Here is a 17,233-nt window from a genome sequence, read left to right as displayed (position 1 = left end):
GACTGCCTCAGAGGCTGATTGATCCAATGGGTTTCCAGATGGTTCTGGGTGATTTTGGGGCTGATGGAGCTGGAGCTCCAGTCAAAGCCCTGGCTAACCTGTGGAACATTCAAATGTTGAGACCATGGGTAGGCAAACTAAGGCCCAGGGGCCAAATACGGCCCAATCGCCTTCCAAATACGGCCCGTGGACAGTCTGGGAATCAGCGTGTTTTTACATGAGTAGAATGTGGCCTTTTATTTAAAATGCATCTCTGGGTTATTTGTGGGGCATAGGAATTCGTTCATTTCCCCCCCAAAAATATAGTCCGGCCCCCCACAAGGTCTGAGGGACAGTGGACCGGTCCCCTGCTGAAAAGGTTTGCTGACCACTGGTTGAGACAATCGTGCCCCGAATGCCCTATCCCGCTTTGTGGAGCCTTTGTGATGGCCAGGTAGATTCCCTTTCTGGTGCCATTATGGCAGGCTGTTGCCTCTCCTGACAATCCCCCCCCCCCCCACTCCAGCAAGGGAGAGGACACGGTGACCTCTATTCTCCTCTCCCTGTTGCACCAACACAATGCCAAGAGTGCCTGCTGTTACTATAAACAGACCCATCCCAGAGCCAAACACCAGGCGCCGGCGGCTTGTTTTGCAGACAAAACACAGGCCAGCTCTTTCTCACCTGCCCTGTCCACTAGGGAGGCCGGCCAAAGTCTTATGCAAGTGCACTGACCTCCCCACATCCCATCCCCCCCCCACAAATCCCACACATTTTGGCCGAGTCAAATGTTCCAGGGGGAACCATCTTTATTTAATGCGGTGCCCTCAGAGCAAGGGGGTATCTCTCTTGGTGCCTGCCAGGCAGTTCAAGAGGCATCCTCACAGAATGAAATGGCCGGTGGGCTCACTTCCCTTCAAGACATGCAACCAAAATGGTCAAAGGCCTGGAAACGATGCCTTATGAGGAACAGCTAAGGGAGCCGGGCATGTTTAGCCTGGAGAAGAGGAGGTTAAGGGGTGATATGATAGCCATGTTCAAATATATAAAAGGATGTCACATAGAGGAGGGAGAAAGGTTGTTTTCTGCTGCTCCAGAGAAGCGGACACGGAGCAATGGATCCAAACTACAAGAAAGAAGATTCCACCTAAACATTAGGAAGAACTTCCTGACAGTAAGAGCTGTTTGACAGTGGAATTTGCTGCCAAGGAGTGTGGTGGAGTCTCCTTCTTTGTAGGTCTTTAAGCAGAGGCTTGACAACCATATGTCAGGAGTGCTCTGATGGTGTTTCCTGCTTGGCAGGGGGTTGGACTCGATGGCCCTTGTGGTCTCTTCCAACTCTATGATTCTATGTGTGACCATCCACTAGATCAGCCTCCCCAAATTTCACCCTTCAGGACACTGTTATACACCCAAACATCTGGGTTGGGGATAGATGTTAGATCTATCTAGCCGGCCTCCTGCCTCCCCCACCAGCAAATCAAAACAAATCCTTGCAGTTTGAAATTGTGCGCTTTAGGATTCCAGCCTGATATGCTCCCCGCTGTCCTCATTTCTATGGGCGGGGATTCCCCCCCCTTCCCATGCAGAAGCATTTTGGTATGGAGCTTTGTGACACACTGCAGCTCACAAACAAGGCCTTCCTCGGATCTTGTCCCCAAGAGCGAACAGCGAGTCTCCTTGCAAATAAAACCAGTTGCGAAATAAAACCATCCAACCCACTGAGGTGCCACCAGACCCTTGCCACTGTTTTGGCTGACCCAGACTCACACAACCCCCTGCCCTGGAATTTGTTCCCCAAAAAACAAGGGTTTTCCCCCCCTAGATATCCTACCGCCCCCCTCCCCAAAAAAACATGTTTTTTTGTAGTGTCCTGCTTGTGAAACACCCTCCCCCCCCCCGAATATGGCTCCCTCACCCACCCCCTCCCCTCTTTTCATTGAGCCCCCGCTATGAGACCTGTTTTTTATTTCTGAGGACTTTCAGGGTGCAAGTGACCCTGTTCATAAAGGTTTGCATTGCTAATTGTTTTCGGTTTCAGTTACGGCTGCTTTAAATTATGGCTTTAAATTTGTTTGTGTGCTGTTGGATGCAGTTAGCAGCTCTGAACTCCTCTTACATTCTGTTATCTGTTAAAATACTTTGTGCACCATGTGGGAATCAGGAATGTGGTCTTGCTATTCAAATGCTGACCATGGCCAGTTGAGGCCAGCTACTAATTTATCCCCTTGGCTTCTTTCTTGCTTCCCACATTCTTAGAGTATGCAGTTGGGCTCACTCACTCGAGTCATATTCTGGAGCTAGGATTGCTCTGCTGCCTCCCAGGGCTCCGAATTGCATTGGGCTGGGTGGGGTCAGTGTTGACTCTGATCTGAACTTTGTGTGTTCCTCAGCTTGGGGGGGTTGGGATGCAGTTCCAACAGCCATGAATGGAGCCAGGACAGAATGGGAGTAAACTGTAGCCATGTTGGGCCATTGGGCAGAAGTCCCCTGCTGCCATTCGCACCAAGGGGGATCCTTCTGTCTGTCTTCTGCCCAAAGGGCAAGGTGGCTCCGAATGGGATGTGGTTACTGCCCACGCCGTCGCTGCCCGAGGACAAGCCAGGCTCAGGCAGGCAGCTGACCCTCCCAGCTAGTAGTGCCTGTCTTTTGTCAGGGCAGCTATTTCCAGAGTGTGACTCACTCCTTCCGCCCCTCTCGCTTCTCAGGCCGTTGGCCCTCGGCCTACATGGGACAGAGCATCAAGGACACCTCCACGTCCCCCCCCTTTCCCCCCCAGGGTCCACAAACCGAGAAAGACGTTTGCTCCCAGATCCATCATTCCCCAGCAACTCTGATTTCTACAATTCCGCTTTTTTATTCTTCTGCGTATGAGAAGCTCCCATTTATGGAATGGTCCTGGGCTGGCGAGGGATTTTGCAAGCCATCGGTATCACCTAAGCCATGGGTAGGCAAACTAAGGCCCAGGGGTTGGATCCAACCCAATCGCCTTCTAAATCCGGCCCGCAGATGGTCCGGGAATCAGCGTGTTTTTACATGAGTAGAATGTGTCCTTTTATTTAAAATGCATCTCTGGGTTATTTGTGGGCCTGCCTGGTGTTTTTACATGAGTAGAATGTGTGCTTTTATTTCAAATGCAACTCTGGGTTATTTGTGGGGCATAGGAATTCATTCATTTTGCCCCCCAAAATATAGTCCGCCCCCCCCTCCAAGGTCTGAGAGACAGCGGACCGGCCCCCTGCTGAAAAGGTTTACTGACCCCTGACCTAAGCGGTCAGGAAAAAAGCAAGATCCACTGGCTTAATTGAAAGTAAGTTCCCCCGTGTTCCATAGGGTAACAGGGTCTAGGATTGCAGCTTTTCTTTTCCTTTCCCCCCCCAAATATGCCCCAGAACAACCCTGCCACGGGAAACGAGGCTCCTGTGTTGATGACTGGGGTGGTGAAGTTTTTGCAATAGGGGAGAATCCCGCCCCCCATCCCATCCGCTTTAAATGGTGTGGCTGTGGCCCTGGCCTCCCTCACCCCACTGCCTCTTATTATTGAGGAATCAAAAAGGATTCCCCCATTTGGTCCTTTTTAACAGCTTCAGGAACAGGAAGAAGAAAGACTTTGTATTTCATGCCAATTTGGATGGTTTCCGCTTGATTGTTGAGATCGTACAACCATTTCAATTGGAAAACTATTTAATAGAGATTATTTTTTTATTAAAACCTTTGAATGTGTTTTACATGTGTTATAGGAATTCTAAGGTCTCATATATATAAACCATATGTTCATAAAGTATATAAACCACGTGTCTGAAATAGTACAGGAGAGCAATCCCGATACCATTTTGACTCTCTCAAATTGACCTCAGATATTCTCCCCATTGTCTCTTTGCTCACAACTCCTGTCTTTAGGGCGTATTTGTGTATGAATAGGGTGAGCCTGTGACCTGGATTCCGGAACTAAGTATTTAGCATCTCAAAAAGAATAGCCAGGGTACCCAGGTCAAGCAATCAGTAACCATTATCAGGTATCTTGACAGACAGGTTTTCTGCTGTTGACCGCCCCCTGTGTTGTATTTCTGCTGGGGACCACCTCTTTCTGTGATGTATGTATGATGTTGGGGGGGGGGGGTCTTGAGCGACAGGGGAGGCAATTTCAAAAGTCTATATAAGACCTTGCACACCACTGTCCTGCATGGGAGGAGTGAGGACTCTGTTGCAACAGTTTAATAAAGATAAGGCTTACTAGCTAAAATAATAATAATAATAATAATAATAATAATAATAATAATAAGCACCCCCTTTGCTTGGGATTTCCCAGCAACTGGACCTCGAAGGCATGATGCTTGAAGGCAGAACATTGATATGATGCCTAGGAGTTGCTAGAACAGAGGAAGCGGCTTTGTCCTTTGCCATGCATGGGGTCCACCTAGCCAACAATGGACTTTAATAATCTTGCATAATATGACATCCTATGCATGGCCAAAGTTTGGTATCCCGCCCCCATGGAACTTCTCAATTCTGGGTTTTCTTATTTTGTACCTGCTCGGTGCCCTGTGCAGTGGAACTGCCTGCACTGCCCTGAATCCTTCGCTGATCTAGCTCAGCAGTGTCTGCACTGACTGGCAGCAGGACTCTCTCCCAGCCTTGCCTGGAGATGCTGCCAGGGACTGAACCTGGGGCCTTCTGCATGCCCAGCAGGTGTCCTGCCGTTGAGCTACTACAGCCCTTTCCCTCCACGGATTTTCTAACCCCCTTTTAAAGCCATCCACGTTGGTGACCGTCGCTACATCCTGTGGCGGTGAGTTCCACCGTTCAATCCTGCTTTCTCTTTATCTGTCCTGAATCTCCCAACTTTCAGCTTCACTGGATGACCACGAGTTCTAGCGTCATGAGAGAGGGAGGAAAAACTGCTCCCTATCAAGCTTTCCCCATGCCATGCATAATTTTGTAGACTTCTAGCATTTCCCCTTTTCACTCACCTTTTCCTTAAACTATAAACCCCCCGAATGCTACAGCAATATCCTCTTTGAGGCGAAGCAACTGGAACTGTACCCCAGGATTCCCACACATGCAGAGACGAATGTGATGACTCTCCTTCCCTTTGGGAAAAAAATTCTCTGAAAAGAAACAGTCGCCCACAAGAGAAAAAGCAGATGTCCCCAATAATTTATAACAAACCAAAGGCAATCTATTATATACAAAGGAGAATGGCCAAAGGGGGGGAGTGGTGAGCCCAACCCCTTCGCTCACCTTCCGAAACCAACCAACCCCCCCCCCTCACCCCCAGGCCGCCCCCCAGTTGCTATGGGGCGATGGGGGATGCTCAGATTTTGATTTCAGTCCGGAAGGTCTGTTGGACGTGCTCGATGTGCTTGCCGGGGCGCTTTTGAGCCTTGATGGTCAGGGAGCCGTCCCCGCCCAGGGCAGAGGTGACCGAGGTGGGGTCCACATCCTCAGGCAGCTGGCATTTGTGGGTGAAGGTGTTCATGATGGTCCCGTCCGCTGCCAGCTGAGCAGGGCAAAGAGAGAGGAGAGAGGAGTCAGCGGGGGCCTGGACTGGGGATGTTTAGCCTGCCTCCCTTTTCCCTCTGAGGATGGGTCAGCCTTTAGCACGGCAGGCCCTGTGGAACTCCCTGCCACAGGAATCGTCACTGCTGTCTTTTAGATGTCTCCCAAAAAAAGCGTTACTGCTCAGGCAGGACTTTGTCACTGTGATTTCTACCAACCAGTATTTATTGATGCTTTCATTTATTTTATTGCGATTTTTTTTGGTGGTGTATACCACCTTCCTGCATTTCTGTGGAATCATAGAGTTGGAAGGGACCCAAGGGTCATCTAGTCCAACCCCCTGCAATGCAGGAATCTCGGCTAAAGCATCCATGAGCTGCCTATAAATAGTTCAATCCATCTGCCCATAAATAGTTCAGTCAATAAGTCAATCAGTTTAGGGCCGTGACCACAGAGATGGGTTGCAGTGGTGTATAGGGGAGGGCAAGGAGTCTCCCCAGTGGGGGATGGGGGTGGGCTCTAGAGCATGGGCAGAGGGCAGGGGATGCAGCCTCCGTGCAGAAGCTCAGTCAATCTGGACCTGGAAGGGGGACACTGGGTGGTATGCATTGCTAGCCTTACTCAGAGTAAGCCCATTGACATTAAGGGATGTGACTAACTGAACTCCAGGAGTTTCATTGCCCAACTCCCCCCCCCCAAGAATCCTAGGAATTGTAGTTTGTTAAGGGTGATCTGTATTGGGTGAACTACAGTTCTTGGGATTCTTTGCAGGAAAGTCATGTGTTTTTAAATGCATGACGTATACGCAGCCTGGCTGGAGTCTGTCCACTTTTCAGCTCTTGCCATGCTGTGATCCTTGTGGTATGTGGGTGTCCCTGATAGAAACCACACCTCCCTGCCTCAGTTGCCCGGTCTGTACAATGGAGCCAACTCAACCTGCTTCCACAGCCTCACTTCCCAACGCCAAGCTCTCCAAGTTGCCCCTTCTCCCGTCAGCCCCCCTTGGGACCGCAAACCAGAACAGGTGCACCCGTTTCCTGGCCCGCAAAGCTCATGTCTTCCTCCCAAAATCCCTCCAGGATTTTCAAGGCAGCCAGAGAGCCGGGAAGATGGTTCAGTGCTTCTGTCACCATGCCTAATGTCTGGAACATTGCGTTCCCGCCCCGGAGGAGTGGCAGGAGGAGAGAGCACCGTGTCCCCAGCAAAAGCAGAGAGGATTTGTCACTGGGGAAGGATGCCAGGCAGACAAGGAGAGAAAGTCCAGGAGGAGCCCCCCCCCCCACTCCCTGGCAGCATCCTGGGTGCCCTTTCTTATGCCAGCAACACCCAGCACCTCTGCAAAAAGGGCACTGCTTAACCCCATCTCATTTCAGGCTGAAAGCACTTTTCAAGCACTTTCCCAAGAATTATGTGAACCGTAGTTTGCCCCTCAGGTTTCCGATTGGCCACTGTGAGAGCAAGATGCTGAATGTACCCTCTTAATTCCCAACTACAGTTCCCTTAATCCTTTGGGGGAAGCTATGCTCTTTAAAAAAGGGAAGCGGGTGGCGCTGTGGGTTAAACCACAGAGCCTAGGCTGCCCCTACCAAAGCCAGGCACCCTGGGGCTAATGAACAGAGCAGCCCGGAAGTTCAGTTTAAATAAAAGGGCTGAGATTGGGACGCGGGTGGCGCTGTGGGTTAAACCACAGAGCCTAGGACTTGCTGATCAGAAGGTCGGCGGTTCGAATCCCCGTGACGGGGTGAGCTCCCATTGCTCGGTCCCTGCTCCTGCCAACCTAGCAGTTCGAAAGCACCTCAAAGTGCAAGTAGATAAATAGGTACCACTCCGGCGGGAAGGTAAACGGCGTTTCCGTGCGCTGCTCTGGTTCGCCAGAAGCGGCTTAGTCATGCTGGCCATATGACCCGGAAGCTGTACACCGGCTCCCTGGGCCAATAAAGCAAGATGAGCCCAGAGTCGCCCATGACTGGACCTAATGGTCAGGGGTCCCTTTACCTATGCGCATTAAAGTTACGGTGTTTTCCCCAGCCCCAAACTCAGAGGTTCTTTGGGAATAGATTTTGCCCTAAGAAGGCAGAACGGTTGGTCTGGAGGAGAGCTGGGGCCCCCTGTGGTCCACCCTTCCTTCCCCAGATCCTTTGGACTACAGTTCCCATCAGCCCCAGCACCACACCTCTGTGGCTCATGGAAGTTGTAGTCCAGAGCTCCCTTAAAAGCTATTTCCCGCTGGATCTAAGAGGAGGAGGGGGAGGACTCGGAGGGGCCTCTCACCTTCTCTGCGTGGACTTCAATCTGGTTTTTCGACGTGGTGATGATGATGTCTTCAGGGGAGAAGTCGCTGACGTCCACTGCAAACTGGTATGTGTCCCCCAAGGTCTTAATGTTCCCCATCCCTCCAGCACGGCCCGCTGTGAAAAAGAGGGACAAGGTCGACGTGAACCCCAGATCCCTCGACACAAGGATCTGTTATCTGGGCCACGGAAGGGTTCAGAGCATTGGCCCAAAACTGGAAGCAAGAAGAATTACCGATGAAAGAAGAATAGAGGTTGAAATTGATGGACTATGCAAAATTAGATAAACTAACAGGAAGGATTCGAAACCTTAGGGACCAGAGATTCTCAGAAGACTGGAGTAAATTTACGGATTATTTGAAAAGTAATTGTGATGGACAGATTACGCTAGTAGGTTTGCAAGAAGTTTTGTACGGCGGATTATTTGAAATATTGCAAAAAAGATAACGAGGAGAATTATTAGTTAAAGATAATTAAAGGTGATATGAAATTAAGAAATGCATAATAAGTGATAAGAACGGAAAACCATCAGAGGTGTTGACGGAAGTCCAAAAAAAAATAATTGTGTAAGATGCGAAGTTCTGTTGTATGAATGCTAATTAATATGTTAAAAACTAATATATATATATATATATATATATATGCAGGTTTTGGTGTCCTCGGGTGTCTTCCCGTGTAAAAGTTGGGGTGTCTAGGCGACGTTTCGACGAGGTCTCACTCGTCATCTTCAGGCTGGTGCTTTCGGCTTCTTGTTACTGGAACAGAGCAGGATCTCAGTGTTTGAGTTCCTATAAATACTGTTGAGGAGGTGTGGTGTATAGCCTCCAATGTTCTGGGCAGAGAGGAGGTTCCCAGGCTAGTGTGCCTTTTCTTCTTTTGTTCCTTAATTACTTGAGGGATATCTTGAGTGATTTCTTGAGTGATTTCCTGAATCCCACTTAGGTGGGTCATTAGGTGTGGATTAGTTGCTAAAGCCTTCGTGTCTTGAACTCTTGAACTTTGTGAAGAGTTTTTCTGAGAAGATGGCTGTACTGCACTTGGTTGTGCTCTGGCTTGGCTTCGTGTATAGGGGCGAGCTGTGGTTTTGTGGCCTGTGCCAGCCAGATCTGTGTAGGGATTGCAGGGGGGTGTAGCATCCGGAGGTGCCACCCTGGTTTGGCTACTGGATGGTGTCTGTAATTTATCTGTGGAGAGGGTCTGGGTTTGGGTCTGGTGTGGTTGATTGGTGATGGCGTTCTGTGTGCCTCTGGATCTGGTGTCAGATTTTGTGGGGAGGGCTAATTTCCAGATGTCTGGCAAGCGGGATGTGTCGTCACGCTTGTTCATGTTGTGAGGGTGTTTCTCTATCTCGATGGCTTCCATGATTATTCTCTTGTGGTGATGTTCCATGTTAAAGAGCAATTTGGAATCTGCAAAATTAATTTCGTGTCCTGTTTCTTTCATGTGTTGACAACACTTGACAACTGAGTTACAGAATCTCTCAAATGTGTTAATTGCCAATGGATACCAGCAAAACAGGGTTACGAAGCTAATCCAAAAAGAAACACCCCCCAAAAACCAAGACACAGAAGAAAACAATGGCATAGCCCTCCTTCCTTATATCAAGGGCACTACAGATAAAATTAGCAAAATCCTCCATAAACACAATATCAAAACAGCCTTTTGCACCAACCAAAAAATAGCCAATATCCTCAGAAACCCCAAGGATAAAATTCAGTTGGAAAACCAAGGGGTCTATGAAATACCCTGCAAAGTCTGCCCAGCCACGTACATTGGACAAACAAACAGACGAATAAATGCACGGATCGCAGAACACAAGAATGCCGTCAAAAAAGAAGAAAAAACTTCCTCTCTTTTCCAACACATGAAAGAAACAGGACACGAAATTAATTTTGCAGATTCCAAATTGCTCTTTAACATGGAACATCACCACAAGAGAATAATCATGGAAGCCATCGAGATAGAGAAACACCCTCACAACATGAACAAGCGTGACGACACATCCCGCTTGCCAGACATCTGGAAATTAGCCCTCCCCACAAAATCTGACACCAGATCCAGAGGCACACAGAACGCCATCACCAATCAACCACACCAGACCCAAACCCAGACCCTCTCCACAGATAAATTACAGACACCATCCAGTAGCCAAACCAGGGTGGCACCTCCGGATGCTACACCCCCCTGCAATCCCTACACAGATCTGGCTGGCACAGGCCACAAAACCACAGCTCGCCCCTATACACGAAGCCAAGCCAGAGCACAACCAAGTGCAGTACAGCCATCTTCTCAGAAAAACTCTTCACAAAGTTCAAGAGTTCAAGACACGAAGGCTTTAGCAACTAATCCACACCTAATGACCCACCTAAGTGGGATTCAGGAAATCACTCAAGAAATCACTCAAGATATCCCTCAAGTAATTAAGGAACAAAAGAAGAAAAGGCACACTAGCCTGGGAACCTCCTCTCTGCCCAGAACATTGGAGGCTATACACCACACCTCCTCAACAGTATTTATAGGAACTCAAACACTGAGATCCTGCTCTGTTCCAGTAACAAGAAGCCGAAAGCACCAGCCTGAAGATGACGAGTGAGACCTCGTCGAAACGTCGCCTAGACACCCCAACTTTTACACGGGAAGACACCCGAGGACACCAAAACCTGCATTCCTGTACCCGTGAAAATCTACGAAAGCAAATATATATATATATATATACACACACACACACACATTTTTATTATATATGTACATATTATATATGTACATTTTTATTATATATGTACATATTATATATGTACATTTTTATTATAAATGTGTGTGTATATATATATATATATATGCAGGTTTTGGTGTCCTCGGGTGTCTTCCCGTGTAAAAGTTGGGGTGTCTAGGCGACGTTTCGACGAGGTCTCACTCGTCGAAACGTCGCCTAGACACCCCAACTTTTACACGGGAAGACACCCGAGGACACCAAAACCTGCATTCCTGTACCCGTGAAAATCTACGAAAGCATATATATATATATATATACACATTTTTATAAAAGAAAGGGTTCAGGGCATCTGTCTGCTGGGGACAGAATACTGGGGCAGGATACTGGAGAAAGTGGACCTAGAGACAGGTGTCCTCCCTCCCTCTCCGAATACTGGAGCTGGAAGTGAGAGAGCCGGTTTAGAGGATCCAGGACCGCGTAAAGGAAACCCAGTAACAACAGTTAAACTGTGGAACTCCCTCCCGCAGGAAGCAGCAATGCCGAACAATTTGGATGGCTTTAAAAGAGAATTGGGCAAATTCTGGAGGACAACAAAGTGAATCCTGTTTACCGTCCACATTGGCAATGTTCTACACTCACAGAGGTCGAGATGCTCTCCCATGGGGTGGGGGCTACTGGTCAGCCGCTGTGAGAACAGGAGGCTGGGCTACATTGGTGGGGTGGGGTCCCTTTGGCCTGATTCAGTACACTATACTGACCAGGTCCAGAGTGCCAGATACTATCACACCCCAGAAAAGAGCCCCGGAGTGGAGCATCAGTAAGAAAATCAGCAGATGTCTGCCCCAGCTGCCCTCCCTCCCCCATCATTGTTTCAGGCCTGTTCCCGTCTGAATAAGGGAAGGGCAGCGGTTGCTCAGTGGTTAGAGCATATGCTTTGCCTGCAGAACGCCCCAGGTTCAGTTTCCCACGACGGCATCTCCAAGCAGGGCTGGGAAGGAGTCGATACTGAGCAGGATGGAACAGTGGCTGGACTCAGCTGAATGCAGCTTCCTGTGGTCCCAGGTCCAATCTACAGCCAAATGACCTCTGCCTGAGACCTTGGGCCGCGCCTCAGAGGTGGAGGAAGGAGGAAGCAGTAGTCTGAGAGACTTCACAAGGTCGCTCCTTCTGTCCTGGGGAGCCACGTCCAACCTGAAGGTCCAATTGGGTTAAGGATGGAATGATCTGCATCTTTGGATTCTTCCAGTTTATCATTTACCCCTTTGGAAGTTCAGTGCTCCACATTAGTTTGCAGATTCTTTTTATAAATAAAGTCACTGTAGAAAATCGCCAGCATTTTAGTGCTGGATCTCCTAATCTATTTTTGGTTGGCTCTGTTGCGGTTCAAGGCGTGAGAATGTGGGAGCAAATTTGCCTTAGAAGCCACATCCACCTTCAGATCACCTTTACACCACTTTTAGCAGTCTTGGCTCCCCTCCCAAAGAATCCCAGGAAACGTAGTTTACCCACCACAGCGCTGCGCTCAACAAACTACAGTTCCCAGGCTGCTTTGAGGGAAGCCATGCACTTTAAATGTATGCTGTGGACAGGATCACACCCAGGCACACAAACACACACACCCCGTTCCCACAGCCGCCTTGCCTGAGAAGCCCAGGGGTTCGCTGCGTGGCCTCAGGAAGCCCCCAAAATTGTCGCCGAATATCCCGTGCGCCTTCTCCATGGCGGCGAGCCTTGCTTGAGGAAAGAGCTGTACCCCCAACAGTGGCTTCGACCTCTCCGAAGGGGCTTATCCGGGAGAAAGAAAAGGAGGCGCCTTAATTCAAGCTGCCCAAAGAGTCTGGAGGCACCCAAGTTGGGTGGGCGAGGAGAGAGCAATTCCCTTCCCTGTTCAGCCCTTTCTGCTCTGCTCTGAGTCACTCTTGGGTGCTCGTGAGGTATTCAGCCACAGCTGCAGCGCATATAAAGGCGCTCCGAGCCTCTGGGCCGACTTCCAGGCCTCTTGTCAAAGTCTCTAAATTTAGGCACTCTAGCATCATCACTCCCTCCGACCATCCTGCTGGAAAGTTTCCCCGGTGGATTGGGGGGGACGACACGGGCTCCAAACAAACAAGGTGGGGGAGCGTCATGACTAGCATTCCTGCCGGCCTGGATAATAACAGCTCCCCCCGCAGCGATTAGCCCTGCCTTCCAAAAAAAGGCGCATGAGTGGGCATGTGAGCCTGGCAAGGGATTGGGGTGGGGCGGGGAGGGTGTGTTTGTGTGACAGGAGGCAACAAGAGCAGATCCTAAAAGGACGATTCTCTGAGTGGAGCAGAGAGAACCACTGGGATCTGGGCTGGCAGATCAAGACCTTGGGGACAGGACGTCAGGAGAGCCCCACAGACGCCCGACCACAAAATCATGTAATTGTAGAGATAAAAGGGGACCCGCAAGGGTCATCTAGTCCAACTCCCTGCAGTGCAGGAATCTCAACTAAAGAATCCCTGACAGACGGCCACCCAACCTCTGCCTTAAAATTTCCAAGGAAGGAGAGTCCACCACTTCCCAAGGGTGTCGAACAGCTCTTGCTGTCAGAAATGTCTTCCTTATGTTTAGTCGGAATCTCCTTTATCATCTCGGTCACCCTCCTCTGCACACCTTTTAGTTTGTCAATATCCTCCTTAAATGGTGGTCTCCAGAAATGGGCACAGTAGATCTGGGTCTGGCCCACTGAAATCGACCAATTCCTTGTCATATCCTAGCTCGGTCACGGGAGTCACTGACGGGAGTGTCGCTGGTCATTCCCGGAGTTGGCAAGGCTCACTTGACGATTATGAGAAACGTCAGCGCGGCTGATGGAACTCTCCGCCACTGGAGATTCAGCAGGAGGCGCCTTCTGTGCCAGCGTTTAAATTCCTCCTATTCCGTCAGGTAAGAAGACATCCTTCCAAAATGGTTCGTTTATGTCCTTTTTAAAACTTTTTAATATGGTTTATATTTTTACTGCTGTAAACTGCTTTGATAGATAGATATATATTTACGATACAGCAATATACAAATATTTTAACAAATAAATAAAGGACCACCGCCAGGTCCAGCATCCTGCCTTGACATTGGCCAACCAGATGCCTCTTCCTAAACAAGGCCCTGAGCGCAACAATTCTCCCTTTCTGCTGTTCCCGGCAATGGGATTCATAAACATTTACTGGCTCCAGTTAAGGCATAGCCATTGCAACTAGCAGCCCTTTTCCTCCTCTAAGCCACTTTAAAAGCCATGTAAATTTTGTGCCTGCTGCTTTTGCTTGACTCGGTGGAAGCACAAAGATGAAAAATGTATAATATTATATATACCATAGTCAGGGCTGTCTTAAGCATATGCAGCACTGGGGTGCAAAGATCCGCCCCGTCCGTCCCCCCCGCCGTTGCCTAGTCCCAGGCGTACAGGAGGACGGAGTCGGCTGACCTCAGTGTCTTGCTGGCTCGCTCGCCCCTGAACTTGTGGCACAGAGCCACTCACAGCAGAAGAGCCCGCTGCGGCGCTCTGACCGATGGGCCAGCTCTTCCCCGGACTCAACTCTCCGGCCCCGGACTCTCAGCCTGGTGCCCCTGAGAGCCCAGCATCCAGGTGCCCTGCACCCCTAGCGCCTATGGGTAAGATGGCCCTAACCATCGTTCAGTAAGGGGGCTAAAAAGAGCTAAAGGAACCCTGACAGTTAAGTCCAGTCGCAGACGACTCTGGGGTTGCGGTGCTCATCTCGCTTTACTGGCAGAGGGAGCCAGCATACAGCTTCCGGGTCATGTGGCCAGCATGACTAAGCCGCTTCTGGCGAACCAGAGCAGCGCATGGAAACGCCGTTTACCTTCCCGCCGGAGCTGTTTCCATTTATCTACTTGCATTTTGACGTGTTTTCGAACTGCTAGGTTGGCAGGAGCTGGGACCGAGCAACGGGAGCTCACCCTGTGGCGGGGATTCGAACCTCCGACCTTCTGATCGGCAAGCCCAAGAGGCTCAGTGGTTTAGAGACCACAGCACCACCCACATCCCTCAATAAGGGGGGAGGGACAGCTAAATCACGCATGACCCCCTTCAAACAAGCCCAAAGGAAACCTGTTTGATTTGCATCTTGCGTCCTGAAAGAAGCTATTTCCAAACAGTTGCGAGGCTCAGGCTGGAATCCAACAGGGGAAGCGGCAATGCGCAAAGCCTTGTACAACTCCTGCCTGCCTTGCAGCCCTGGGGGGCGGGAATGAAAGGGGACGCCGTGAGCATTGGGGGAGGCAGTGCCAGACCCCCCCCCCCCCTTGCATCCTTCGCCCATTTAAGGTTCCCTTTCCCAGCTCGCTCGGAGGGATCCCGGGCCAAGCCCACCCCGGGGCGCCTGCGCGAACCCGGCAGCCCGGAATGTGCCTCGGTTGCGCGCTGGGAGGGGTGGGATGAGGCAGGCGGGAGGCATTTCACAGGCGGGCTGGAGAAGGGGCTGGATCAGAGCTAAATCCGGCTTGCTTGGTCACCGTCCCGGCTCAAGCCTGAGTCACCCTTTGCTCGCGCGCTCTTGCCAGGGACGCCTGCCAATCGCCCTCCGCTGCTTCCCGCAGGAGACCCGCTGGGGAACGCTCGCCCTTAAGCCAGGAGTCCGGCAGGCTCCTCCTCCGGGTGGCGTGGAGGCACAGAAATCATTCACGCGTTACCTATTGGGGGCATATTTGGGTGCGGAGGCAAACTGGCCCCCCAGGGATGCCAACTAAAATAAAACATTGGGGGAGGGCAGGTAAGTCCCGCCCCGCATAATCCTTTTTTTATATATATAATTTTCATTAAATGATTTTATGTTACAAAAAGCATTACAACCATACTACCACAAAATATTATTGAGAAATAAAAATGACATGCATCAATATTTTGTTTGTTATTTGTTATTTACCGTCTTATTTCCTCCCACACATTTCATACAAAACACCCACCCGCGCACACACACACGAGAAATAATAATAATGCTAATAATGAAAATAAATATTTCCCCCCTTTTATCTTACAAAATCTTTTCTTCAGTTTTGACTTCCTGTCAAGTCCCTTCGCATACGTTTTACCTTACAATTGAATGTACGCAAAACAATAAACCCTGCACAATCGATCACACATGCACACCATTTGAATGGCAATACACATCAACTTGGGGGGGCAGTCCCCTCAAAAAAAATATTGGGTGTGTGTGTGTGATGGTACCTTGGCCCCAGGAGTTGGCTCCTACACTGCCCCCCTGTATTTTGTTTCATAAAACGTATATACTCTGATTTGCAAAAATAAAAGCAAATTATCAGCAGCTATTTAAAACGTCGGAAAAATTTAAACCAACTGATTAAAACCATGTCAACAGTCTGGGTATCTGTTGAAACAAAAATGGTGTTGTTTTTTTAAAGCAGGCACCAAAAAGAACACCTTGAAGGCAGTGGCGTAGCGTGGGGGGTGCAGGGGGGGCCGGCCGCATCGGGCTCAACATGGGGGGGGGGCGCGCTTGCACTCGCAGCTCTCTGCCCCTACCTGGCTCACTCACTCTCTCTCACTGCAGTGCTGGCTGTGCGAATCCGATCCGAGCCGCCGGGTCGCCGCCCACTGTGGAGGGGAGGGTGCCAGGCGTGCGGTGCGGAGAGAGAGCGAGGGACTATCTGGGGGAGGGACAGTGCAGCGTGCGTGTGTGTGTGTGTGCAAATTACTTGCCTTGCCCCGGGTGCTGACAACCCACGCTACGCCACTGCTTGAAGGCACCTGACATCAAGAGGCAGGGAGTTCCAAAGTGTGGACGCTGCTGCCACACTTAAAGATGGAACATCCTGGGGTCAGCCATCTGGCACAGTTCTCCCCAATGCGTGAGAAAAGATGGGGCTCACATTTCCCAGTAAAAGGGGTGTTTTTTTCTGCCTGCGGCCTCTCTCTCTCCCTGCCCCATTTCCAGGAGACTGGGGGGGGGGCTGCTCTCTTGCACTCGGGTCCTGCTTGCAGACTGCCCTTGGGGGGCATCTGGTTGGCCATGGGGACTGAAAGCAACAGGCTGGACTACAAGGGCCCTGGGCCTGATCCAGCTGCCTCTCCTGATGTTCTTATGTCTTTGGGCAGAGCAGAGGGAGCTTGCCTCTCTGCTAGGTACACAATGGGGACCATTCAGCTCAGCAACCCAGCACGGCCTTTAACAAGGAGGCACTGAGTGATGGGGGCATTTTCCATCCTGCAACAAGTGGTTCAGGGGTATGTCGTCTCTGCCCCCTCACCCATTATTGAGGGGAAGGTGCGTGGAACAGGTCTCGGTGTTTCAATTTCTGGGAATGGAGTTGAGAGATGGGGAGAAAACAGCAAAGACCTGATGAAGAGAGCACAGCAGAGGTTATATTTTGTGAGAATCCTCCGGAAAAACAATCTCTTAAAGGACCTGTTGATGGCATTTTACCATAGTACTGCGGAGAGTGTATTAATTTATGGTCTGTGTGTGGTTTGGGAGCTGCACAGTCAGGGAAAAAACAATGCTGTCCAGGGTTGTAAAGAATGCGGAGAGAATAATTGGGTGCACTCTTCCCGCCTTGGATCAAATCTATGCTTCCAGGTGCCATAAGAAAGCTGCAGAGATAGCGCAGGATAGTGCGCACCACGGAAATGATCTCTTTCAGCTTCTGCCTTCTGGAAGAAGCTACAGGGTTATAAAGACTAGGACTAGCCGCCTGAGAAAGAGTTTCTATCCAAATGCGATTTTGGTTTTAAACGCATTGTAAGGAGTCTCTATGG

The 17,233-nt window shown here is 50.1% G+C and overlaps 2 protein-coding genes across 7 annotated transcripts in view; one reads left to right on the top strand and one right to left on the bottom strand.

The window, feature by feature from the left end:
• Positions 1–17,233, top strand: part of CLCNKB (chloride voltage-gated channel Kb) — a 49,394-nt gene that overhangs the window by 2,940 nt on the left and 29,221 nt on the right. Inside the window, exons 1-2 of one of the 6 annotated variants that reach the window (XM_083453931.1) lie at positions 12,739–12,884; positions 13,393–13,416. The exons of 1 other annotated variant lie outside the window; for it this stretch is intronic. Coding sequence is in view for 1 of the 5 variants with exons in the window: in XM_083453927.1 (XP_083310053.1) it covers positions 15,197–15,230 (34 nt within the window). In the remaining 4 variants the exon portion in view is untranslated. Of the gene's footprint in view, positions 1–12,738; positions 13,417–15,020; positions 15,231–17,233 lie in introns of those variants that run through there. 4 more of the 6 variants (XM_083453929.1, XM_083453928.1, XM_083453930.1 and 1 more) reach the window with 4 other exon arrangements.
• Positions 3,646–12,469, bottom strand: HSPB7 (heat shock protein family B (small) member 7). Its single transcript, XM_083454397.1, has 3 exons — positions 12,124–12,469; positions 7,750–7,886; positions 3,646–5,479 (listed from the first exon to the last, which is right to left on the bottom strand). Exons 1-3 carry the CDS (start codon positions 12,200–12,202, stop codon positions 5,294–5,296), a joined length of 402 nt encoding a protein of 133 aa, XP_083310523.1. The 5' UTR covers positions 12,203–12,469; the 3' UTR covers positions 3,646–5,293.

The sequence above is a fragment of the Podarcis tiliguerta genome (assembly GCF_965153285.1).
Source record: "Podarcis tiliguerta genome assembly, chromosome: 8".
In the NCBI taxonomy this organism is placed as follows: domain Eukaryota; kingdom Metazoa; phylum Chordata; class Lepidosauria; order Squamata; family Lacertidae; genus Podarcis; species Podarcis tiliguerta.
Note: the sequence above shows the minus strand (reverse complement) of the source record. Positions and strands in the feature narration are given on the sequence as shown.

Bases quoted from the DNA above. Each gene is read 5' to 3' on its own strand.
- HSPB7 (XM_083454397.1), bottom strand. From the start codon at position 12,202: ATGGAGAAGGCGCACGGGATATTCGGCGACAATTTTGGGGGCTTCCTG. The intron at 7,887-12,123 runs GCAAGGCGGCTG...TCTTTTTCACAG, and splicing joins CGAACCCCTGGGCTTCTCAG to CGGGCCGTGCTGGAGGGATG. The intron at 5,480-7,749 runs GTGAGAGGCCCC...TGCCCTGCTCAG, and splicing joins TTGAAGTCCACGCAGAGAAG to CTGGCAGCGGACGGGACCAT.